Source organism: Triticum aestivum, chromosome 2A, assembly GCF_018294505.1.
Source record: "Triticum aestivum cultivar Chinese Spring chromosome 2A, IWGSC CS RefSeq v2.1, whole genome shotgun sequence".
Lineage (NCBI taxonomy): Eukaryota > Viridiplantae > Streptophyta > Magnoliopsida > Poales > Poaceae > Triticum > Triticum aestivum.
The window spans coordinates 759,954,726-759,965,949 of record NC_057797.1 but is presented as its reverse complement, the minus strand read 5'-3'; the positions used below and the strand labels follow the sequence as shown (position 1 = coordinate 759,965,949).

General features: G+C 48.4%; 1 protein-coding gene across 1 annotated transcript; it reads right to left on the bottom strand.

The window, feature by feature from the left end:
* Positions 1-4,385: 4,385 nt before the first annotated feature.
* On the bottom strand, positions 4,386-11,021 carry LOC123190980 (uncharacterized). Its single transcript, XM_044603714.1, has 2 exons — positions 8,717-11,021; positions 4,386-4,752 (listed from the first exon to the last, which is right to left on the bottom strand). The coding sequence occupies exons 1-2, from the start codon at positions 10,956-10,958 to the stop codon at positions 4,610-4,612; spliced, it is 2,385 nt and encodes a 794-aa protein (XP_044459649.1). The 5' UTR covers positions 10,959-11,021; the 3' UTR covers positions 4,386-4,609.
* Positions 11,022-11,224: the final 203 nt, after the last annotated feature.

Below are 11,224 nucleotides of genomic sequence, written 5' to 3'. Positions count from 1 at the left end.
CTCTAGCCATTCCCACTAGCTGCATGAGTAGGATTTATTGTGGTGGTGTTTGGTTCTCTAGTCCTAGGACTTTTTCTAGTCTCAACTAAAAAGTCCATAGTCCCTAAAAAGTCCCTCCATGTTTGTTTCCAGAGACTAAAAAATTCCTAGTCCTTTCCTAGAGGTTATTAAATGACCATGTTGCCCCTAGTATATAAAAAAATAACAATCAAACAACACCACGGGATGGCGGACCAATAGATGCATGGAGGGACATTGTTGGAAAAGTCCCAAAAAATCTCAAAAAGACTCTCCTGGAGAGTCTTCTTCATTTAGTCCCAAATGTCTAGTTTAGTCCCTAAAAAGTCCCTCCCGTTTAGTAAAAAAGTCTCTAAGAGAGACCTTTTCTAGTCCCTACATAAAAAGGTCCCTGAAAACAAACACCCCCTGTACTTGCTCTTAGGATCCATCAAGAGGAAGATGAAAAGTACGACGTCGAAGGAGCTAGCTGGGCATCCCAAAATTCAAGGATTTTTGTGGCTCGCCCTCCAAGACCGGGTTTGGACGGCGAAGAGACTCGCTACGAGAGGTTGGTCAAATCACGGCTTTGTGCACGCTTTGTAGCCTCGTCCTGAAAAAAGGTGGGTGCCATTTTATTTCGGTGTTAGTCCCCGCACGAATTTGAAATGTGTTTAATGATTTACTCGAAAGGAAAAATGATTGCGCCGATTGATTGGACCAAATGTAACATAGCTCGTGTTTTTTGTGTTAGTATAAAAGATGGTATATAAAGATTGATTACCGAATTACATCCCATTCGTTGTTTAGGTGACTGGGTTCGTTAATTACGGATAAAGGATGACTATCTGTAGACGTGACGCCATGGAGCGCAATCTGTTGATGTGACACCATAGATCCACAGTATCATCGATCGATCCGTTGTTATTGCTTTTTTGCTTTTGTATATAAAGTCCAATTGGCCCTTTTTTTGTTTGCTTGCCATGATCGAGATCGATGTACAAATCAGTTTGTATCACCTGTCTGTTATACTCTCTCTATATATAGAAATATAAGAACGTTTAGATCATTAATATATTTCTTAAATCAGTTTGTATCACCTGCCAGAAGTACTCCTATGGGGAAAGTTCCAGGCCCGGGAGCGAGCGAGCATGTGCTGTCGTTGTCGTCGAGCAGATAGCCTGCAGGTAGTGTAGTGCAGTCATTGGCTCACGGCTGGGCCAGTCACTGTTTCAATGTACTGCTCTCTGTGTCTCATAATATAAAAGCGTTTTTTACACTAAACGAAAAGAGTATATATTAGCAAGGGCCAGTTCTTTTGGGCGATTCTATCAGAATCGTCCTCTTCCTCAGCTTCTTTTATAATCATCATTCCATATGTTTTTTACAATCCTAGCTAATTTGACCTTAACTAGATAGAATTATAAAAAAAATATAGAGTGGCGATTCTGAAAAAAGCTGAAGAGGAAGGCGATTCTGAAAGAATCGCCGAAAAGAACCGGCCCTAACTGCAGGGACGATTCTAAGGGAGGACGAGGGGGGGCTAGACCCCCCCCCCCCCCCCCAACGATCTCGTTACACCTTAATAGCGATTAGGTACCATGTATATTTTTCTTCGTACGCACATAATTTTGGCTGTCTCGGCCCCCCTGTGATCCATCCGGCCCTCCCACAGCGAGAGGCCTAGAGCCCATGTACGTACACAACATGGAAGCAGGCCTAGTGGCCAACGGCCCTAATATGAGAAAAAGAAAAAGAAAAACAGCCCACGTGGAAGACAAGGAGACTGCAAGCAATATGCACGACCACGAGCAGTCCACGACGTACGCACGGTCGTTACGTTTCCACAATCTGCTCGTGTCGTGCGATTGGAAAAACTTCGCTGCCGCCGTCGCCTCGTCCATCCTCTCCATCCGACGAGGAGGGAAGGCCTCCGTCCGACCGTCCCGGACGGCACGACTCCCCGTCGTACCGATCCGCAGACCGCAGGAGCAGTCCGGCCGGCCGCACAAACACGGTACATGGGTGAGCGACGAGACGATCAACGAAAGGTTAGTTTATTTTCATTATTAGATAGATTATTAGAATTCTTGATTTATCCAATTATGTGTGTAGACATAAAGAGGAAGAGAACTCAGTCAATTCATATTTTTTTAAGCCAATTGGTTCAAGCTGTCGATCATGTGAACATGATGCTAATTCAAAGGATGTGAACATGATTTCTACTTCCTCTTTCAATCTACACTTAATTTTGATGTGTGCCTTAAAAACAACAGAACTAGAAACTAGAACAATAAAAAATCAGAAAATTTTGACTGTCAAATTATGGGTTTGTAGGCATGAAGAGGAAGAGTTTTGTTGAGAACATTTTGTAGCCAATCGAAACTAGTAAGGAATTCTGAAGAAATTATACAGTCATGATTTTTAAGATTAATAGATATGCAAATTTATTCATATTGCAGAACCGTGATTATATTTTGAATGTTTAGACCTCACGATATTTACTATACTATATGCTTACATGATTGTGTCTTATATGATTGTGATCGACTCTTCTAGTCCCGGCTCTTCTGTATAAAAGTCATTCTAACTGACAAACGTTACAGTTCAGGGTAATTAAGATTGATCATGTCTATCTCTTTGCCAGGTCGATTTGGAATCTACTAGGAGAGGAGAGCCGTCACGTCCATGTAGATACAAGGAAGAGGAGGATTTTCTATGCGACGTCCGGTCCGGATCGAGGTGGCGACGGTGAATGAATGGCGAGTTCCTTGGGTCGACCGGCCCCGTGCTGAGCCACAGAAAGAGGATGGGGGCGTACGTGTATGGGACAGTGGCCTTTGAAATGAATTTCGAGGCACAACATCAGATAGGCTTCACCTCTTCTATTTCTCTTCATCTTCCAAAACAAGGGTCTGTTTGGATGGCAGCCGAGAGCTGCCATGCCAATATTCTGGCCTTGACCACCAGCCTTGGACGGGTGCCAGCGTTTCCTTACCCTGCCATTTTTTGGGTCACTTTTCGCGCCCATGAGACGGCTTGGCAGCGGCTGCAGAATTCTCCGCCAAAAAATTTGCACGCCCTCAATTGGCAAGGCAGTCCCCAAAAACGGCAGCTCATATTTGATTTCAGTGTTAGTGCCCAACAATTTTGAAACGTGTTAAAAGATTTACTCAAAAGGAGAAAAGATTGCGCCGATTGACTGGACCATTATCGTAAACGAAAAATAAATGACCGGGCCAAACGTAACATAGCTCGTGTTTTCTCTGTTGGTACTGAAATATGAAACTAGACGCTTTATTTAAAAAAGAAAAAGACTGGTTACCGAATTACATCCCATTCGTTGTTTCGGTGTGAGGATTAGTTTATCGTCGGCTCTGTTTGCGTGACGCCATGGAGCACAATCTGCTGATGCGACGCCATAGATCCACAGTATCATTGATCGGTCAACCGTTATTGCCTTTTCTGGCTTTTTGCATACTCCAATTGGCCCCCTTGTAAGCTACCAACAAAAATTGCAATCAATTGGCCCCCTTTTCTGCTTGCTTGTCATGATCCAGATCGATGTACAAATCAGTCTGCATCACCTGTATGTTACACTCCCTCTGTAAAGAAATATAAGAGCGATTAGATCACTAAAATGGAGATCTAGCTAAATCCTAATCGTGCAATAGACCGACATGGCCGACGGGTAAAACTCGCAAGGACCTGTAGATTATTGCCCCTTCTCTGTTTGGGCTGCCTGTTGGCCGATCTATCTATAAACAGAGCATGGCGTCCGTCCTATGGCTTAATTTGCCGCTGCTGATCAGTGACAAAAGATGATGGCTGCTGCTACAAGCCTACAACCTTGGGCAATAATGGAATGGCCGGTGGGGCTGGGTTAAAATAAAACCCATGGCAGAGCACCGTGATTGATTGTCTCAGAATTCAGAAAAAGAATGCTGTCGTGTGCCCCACTTGCCGCATGCATGCGTTCATCTTTGAGATGCCTGCCTCATCATGCGTGTGTGGCTTCAGATATATACAATGGCAGGATATTCCAACCGTTAGGTCGATCGCCGTGGCCGGAAAGATGCATGATTGGTTTTGATGCATGCATGTTTGTTTGTCCGCCGATTCGTGCCCGTCCCATCATCCATGGACCAATTATGCATGGCATGTGGGGCTAGCCGCTTGCTGGTTGTTCTTGTTCAACTGTATTTTCCTGAGCTTAATTTAGTATTGTAGTACAATTTGCCACTGAAACTATCATGGAATCAGTCAAAGTACAAAAGGTCAGTTGCAAGACACACGAGTTAGCTGGAGTACCAAGCAAGCAACCCTCTTCTGTTTTTGTTACCATGTATGGTTCCTTTCTCAAACCCACCGGAATTGTTTTTTTTTTCTCGAAAAGGGGGGCTTCCCCGGCCTCTGCATCAGCATGATGCATACGGCCATCTTATTAAGCATAAAATAGTCCACAAAGTCTCCAAGTCTCAAGGTTGTCAACAAGAAAAGTAAGAAAAGGCTCACACAGAGCCCGAAGGCTAGATACACAAGCTAGCCAAAGCACTTATACATCACAGCCGTTTGGCTCCAAAATAGACAGGTAAACTAATTGCCTATCCTGTTACACGACCGCCATCCAAACCGGCTGAATATATCCCGAGCTACCATCTCCCATCGGATAGCAGCAGTAACCAAAAGCTCCCTGGCCTCCGTCGGAGTGAGTAGCGACCAGGAACGGATAAGAGCCGTTGCTCGGAAGATAACCTGCAAAACATGGATATTTGTTGATCTGTTAAAGACGAAGTCATTTCTGCAATTCCAAAGCGCCCACAAAAAAGCGCAAACCCCCAAGCGAATATGTTTTGCTAACCCGGGCTCTACCCTAGTTAGCCATGTCCCAAACAACATGTTAACCGACCTTGGTGGGGTAATATTGAAAGCGACTTGAATAGTCGTCCAAAGAATTCTAGCTAGTGGGCAGTCAAAGAAAAGATGTTTAATGGTTTCACCCTGATCACAGAAACTACACCTAGTAGGTCCTGTCCAATTACGCTTAATAAGATTATCCTTTGTTAAGATCACCTGTTTATGTAGAAACCACATAAACACCTTGATCTTTAAAGGAACTCTGACGTCCCACACATGCTTTGAAGTAGGAATCGAGCTGGAATTAATAACATCAACATACATTGATTTAACCGTGAATCCCCCCGACCTAGTGAGATTCCAGCGTAATTTATCAGGTTGTTGAGATAGTTGTACCTGCATCAGTCTCCTAACTAGATGCAGCCACTCTTCCCAACGATTGCCCACTAACGATCTTCTAAACTGGATATCCAGGGGTATCGAGGCGAAGACCGATGCAACCAAAGCATCGCGCCTTCGAACTATACGATACAGAGACGGATACTGGATTGCTAGGGGAGCCTCTCCAAGCCAAGTATCCTCCCAGAATCTCGTGCTTGCACCATTACCAACTAAATGCTTTGACCTCTGAAAAAATGAAAGCTTCACTTTCATAAGCCCTTTCCAAAAGGGTGAATCAGTTGGTCTAACCGACACCTGAGCCAAAGTTTTGGTTTGGAGATACTTGTTACGCAGGATTTGAGCCCACATGGCGTCAGTTCCTGAGGATAACTTCCACAACCACTTACTAAGAAGGCACCGGTTCTTGACTTCGAGATTCTCAATCCCCATACCCCCTTGGTCTTTCGGTCTACAAATGATATCCCACTTCGCTAACCGATATTTTCTCTTAGGCTCATCCCCCTGCCAAAAGAACCTCGATCGATAGAAGTCCAGTCGTTTCCTAACTCCAACTGGGACTTCAAAGAAGGACAAAAGGAACATGGGCATGCTCGTGAGCACCGAATTAATAAGAATTAAACGGCCTCCATACGACATGAGCTTGCCCTTCCAACAACTTAGCTTCTTCTCGAAACGATCCTCAATACACTTCCATTCATTATTCGTGAGCTTGCGGTGATGAATAGGAATTCCTAAGTAGGTAAAAGGCAGCTCACCCAAACCACATCCGAACAACTGCTTGTAATCCTCTTGTTCCTCTTTGGCTCTCCCAAAGCAGAACAACTCACTTTTGTGGAAGTTAATTTTGAGCCCACTTAGCTGCTCAAACAAACAAAGCAGCAGCTTCAGATTTCTAGCTTTTACCAAGTCATGCTCCATGAAGATGATAGTGTCATCAGCGTATTGCAGGATGGATATACCCCCATCCACTAAGTGTGGCACCAAGCCCCCTATTTGGCCAACTTCCTTGGCTCTCCCTAACAACACCGCCAACATATCGGCTACTATGTTGAACAGAATAGGGGACATCGGATCTCCCTGCCGCAGGCCCTTATGTGTCTGGAAGTAATGACCGACATCGTCATTCACTTTTATGCCAACACTACCCTTTTGCGTAAAAGTTTCAATCTGGCTCCTCCAGCCCTCGTGGAAACCTTTCATACGCAAAGCTTGTTGCAGAAAAGGCCATTTAACTTTGTCATACGCTTTCTCAAAATCTACTTTAAAGATGACTCCATCAAGTTTCTTAGAGTGAATTTCCTGGAGCGTTTCATGCAACACCACCACCCCTTCAAGGATGTTTCTGTCTGGCATGAAAGCTGTTTGGGATTGCTGCACCACAGAATGCGCAATCTGTGTGAGCCTATTAGTCCCAACCTTGGTAAAAATTTTGAAACTGACATTCAAGAGGCAGATAGGACGGAACTGCTCAATCCTGAGAGCGTCGGTCTTCTTTGGAAGCAACGTTATCGTTCCAAAGTTCAAATGAAAAAGTTGAAGCCGTCCAGCAAAAAGGTCGTGGAACATGGGTAGCAGATCCCCTTTGATGATATGCCAACATCTTTTGTAAAACTCCGCCGGGAACCCATCCGGCCCGGGAGCCTTATTGTTCTCCATCTGAGAGATGGCATCGAAAACCTCCTTTTCCGTAAACGGCGCAACTAGCATGTCATTATCAGCAGCAGTTAATTGAGGCACATCCTCAGTCCTGGACTCATCGAGGGACACAGCGCTATCCTCCGGCGGTCCAAATAACTGCTTGTAGTATTCGGTGATGTATAGCTTAAGATTATCGTGACCAACAATTGTGCCTTCATCTTGCTCGAGCTGAAATATTTTTTTCTTTCTGTGTTTGCCATTCGCAATCAGATGAAAGAATTGAGTGTTCGCATCCCCTTGGATTACTTTGCGAACCTTTGCTCTGAGCGCCCACTTCAGCTCTTCTTCGCGGAGAAGTTCCTTCAACCTCTTTTCCGCATCAATCTTACAGCACATATCCGCAGATTGAAGAACCGCTGATTCAGCTTTAACATCTAGGTATTGAATAATCTCCAGGAGTCTGTCTTTCTCAACCTTATAAACTCCACTTAGATGTTTAGCCCAACCTCGAAGAAAGCACCTCAAATGCCTAATCTTATTCTGCCATCTCTCGACAGGCGATCTACCCCTAGACTCTCTAGCCCACTCTCTGGCAACAATATCCAAGAAACCTTCTCTTTCAAACCATGTCGTTTCAAAGGAGAAAGTATTCTTGTTTCCCACATGCCTTGGCTCCCCTGAGTCAACAAATAGCGGTGTGTGGTCCGAAATTCCTCGCGTTAGAGCCTGCACCGTGACCAGAGGGAACTTCTGCTCCCATTCGGCACTTGCAAGAACCCGATCCAACTTCTCATATGTCGGGTTTGGTAAAGAGTTAGCCCAGGTAAATTGTCTACCAGAGAGTTCGATTTCTCTCAAATCCAAACTCTCAATGATGGTATTAAACATAAAGGACCATCGCCCATCAAAATTATCGTTATTCTTTTCATCCCGCCTCCTAATAATGTTGAAGTCCCCCCCAACCAGGATAGGGAGTTGTTCGGACCCACAAATTCGAACCAGGTCAGCCAAAAATTCAGGTTTAAGCTCAGGTTGTGCAGCCCCGTAGACCGCCACCAACACCCAGTTAAACCCATCTATTTTGGACCTGACTCTGAATTTCACTGCAAAGTCACCCATAACAACACTCCGGACTTCAAGGGAATCACATCTCACACCCAGCAAGATGCCCCCAGACCTCCCTCTTGGAGGAAGACAATGCCAATCGAATTCCACCCCTCCCGACAACGTGTTAAGAAACTGAGGTGCAAAATTATCCCTACCAGTTTCAGAGAGAGCAATGAAATCTAAACGGTGCTCTAAAGATGCCTCCGCTAGAAACCTACGTTTAGCCAAGTCCTTAAGACCTCTGCTATTCCAGAATATTCCTTTCATAGGTCATCATGGAATTTTTTGGCCTTACGAATTCTAGCACTCCTGCGTACCGCGGATGCAGGGTACACCTTCCGCTTCCACTTACGTTTAGGAATGTTATCACCTGTAGCCCGGTCCTCATAACCGTGCTCTGGTTGAACATGAGCTGCATCATCTACCTGGAGTTCATCCTCATCAGGCTCCGCAGACGGAGGAACAAGATCCGCGCAGAATTTATCAAGCACCCTAACACCCAAGGCCTCAATCTCCGCATCATTCAAAGGTTTTACAGCCGCTAGGTTTCTAATAGACTCCAAGGCCCGTTCCGCTTCCAAATCTAAAAGATCATTAACCGAGTTTTCAATTTCCAAATTATTATTCCCAAGAGACACCCCCACTTGGTTTGCATTATTAATAATCTCATCCTTAGAGAAATGCAGAATAGAATTTGAAACATTAACTGACATACCTGTTGTGCTCTCCACATCACGCAGCTTGGCCGCCCGCATAGCGCACCTCTGCTGCAAATCATCAACCTCCGGAAGGTCCTGGAGACGAGAGCTCGTCCGCCTCCCCTCGGAAGCAGGGTCTCGGATCCCTCCGAACGCGATCACCTCCTCCCGAGTAGCGGCTCCCGGAGTAGGTCTGGGAGAGGGGGACCGCGTAGGAGATGTGGAGATGCCTGACGGAGTTGGCACCAGGGCCTCCTGCCCTAGTCCGACCCCCCCAGCCGACGCCGTGGCAGCCGTGCGCTCCACCTGCAGGACCGCCGTCGGTACTAGAGGGTCAGGGGCCACCTGCCCCTGACGCCTGCCTAGCACCTCCGGCGACCCCACCACCAACGAGGCTCCCGCGAGACGGACCTCCAGGGCCTCCTGCCCCAAAGATATGTCGCCCCGGCTGGACACAGGTACCTGCGCCGCCTGCTGTGAAACAGAAGAATGAGAGGGAGTCGTGGCCACCTGCCCAGACGCCCCTCCCCTCCGCGAGGAAACCGAAGACCTAGATCGCCCTGGCGACTCCTGAGGCTCCACCTCTTGAACAACACGGGCACTGAAGCTGGCCGACTGCCGGGGTGACCGCCCAAAGTCCAAGACCGGTAGCGAATGCTCGAACGCATCGTCAGAGTCAACCCGATCACTCCACAGACGAGGAGGCGCCGACGACGGCAGAAAAGATCCAAACCGCAGTGAGTTATGAGGCAAAGACGAAGCCGGGGACTGCTCCATCCCGGCTCCGTTCTCCGGCTCCTGAGCAGCAGGCCCCGATCCATTGGGCTCCTGTGCTGCCTCATCCGCCTGCTCCCTGGGAGCACCTGTATCATCACCCCCATCGTGCATATCCACGTCAGTGCCAGCAGCAACCTCAGCAAACAACTCTGCATCCTCAAACTCAATATCAAGTGGAAACACCTCGCCTCTATAGGTCCAGTTGATGACGTCCGGGACATACTCAATATCCAGAATGCTAACTCGCAGTCGAGCCACCCCCTGAGCTCTAGTGAACGCCATATCCACTTTCTCCGTCTTACCAACCATAATCCCCAAACTAGCCACCACACGCACATCAGAAAGAGCCTCAGACGGTGCCCCCGAGAAACGCAGCCACACCTGAGTAAGAGGCTTCCCCTTAGGCTCAACTTTCTTCCACTCGTGGAACTCCAAAATACCTTTGGTGCCTGGCACCTTACACATCCCAAAGCTCAACAAACGCTGCAAGTCCTCAATCGAAGGAAACTCCACTCTGAATACTCTATCCTCAACGGGTACGAGGTCCCACTGAAAATCACCCGGAGCCAACTCCTGAAGTCTCTGCACAATCTGAGCCTGGGAGACATCTCCCTGTGTCACCTTGACCAAACCAGAAGTAAGGCTCTGTGTATCAGCTGGGATCTCCCTCGCAGCCGCTGACTCGAAGAACATCAGCTCCGCACAGTACACACCATATACAGTAAGAGCTGGAATATGGTCCCTCAGCAAAGGACAATCCCCTGAAGCATGCGCAGGCTTACCACAGGATTCGCACAGCTGGGCCACACACTCCGCGATGAAGTGCCCCTTCTCTCCGCACCGGTAACAAAGCATTCTCTCTTTCTTCCGAGCGTACTTGGATGCCCTCTCAGAATCAGCCACTTGAACCACCTCAGCCTCCTTCGCAATCCCAGGAACCTCAGCAACCGCAAGTGCATTCACCACCTCCATCGCCTGGGGAGGTAGCTCCTGTGGTGTCTGATCAGTCTCCATCGCCGCCCCGTCAGAGTCAACATGTCTAGGGGGAGGCGGCCGGCGGAACCTTCCGCGGCCTCCACCACGACCACGGTATCCGCGATAACCTCCTCTGTGCCTGTTATCAGGTCCTGAGGCCCCCTCAACGAAGCCTCCAGCCGGCCCCAGGAACGGTCTCTCTGCAGACCCGTCACTCTGCCAAGCATAACCCCGACCTCCTCCCGCTGAAGATGAGCCCCGATGCTGGCCTACTCCATACGCATCAAACCCGTCATCACCCCACTTGCCTCGAGGTGCATCAGTCGGTCTCCCACTGGTATTACTCTGATTACTCTGAACCTGATTCTGCCCCGAACGATTCTGCGCCTGACGAACCGCAAGGTGTGGCGGGGGTGCACGCTGACCCCCGGTAGTTGCCGCCACCGGATCAGCAGCGACACCGGCAGCCACCGTGGCCCCCGGCGTCTCGGCCCTCAGAGCAGCCATCCCCGCCGCCGACGCGTTACGAGCCGGCACCACCGGCGGTGCAGGGCGAGGAGCTCCACGGCCAGTATTAACCATACCAGTCATCATCGACCCAGGAGCCGGCGCCGCCGGCGGCGGAGGGCGAGGGCCTCCCCGGCCGACCCCAGCAGCATGAGATGGCACCGGGGGTCTATGCGCTGCCCGGCCAGCCGTCGTTGGCTGCGCCTCAGGAGCCCGAACTCCCGGAGCGCCCAGCTGCTGCCGCGGCTGGAGAGCGCCTCCACGAC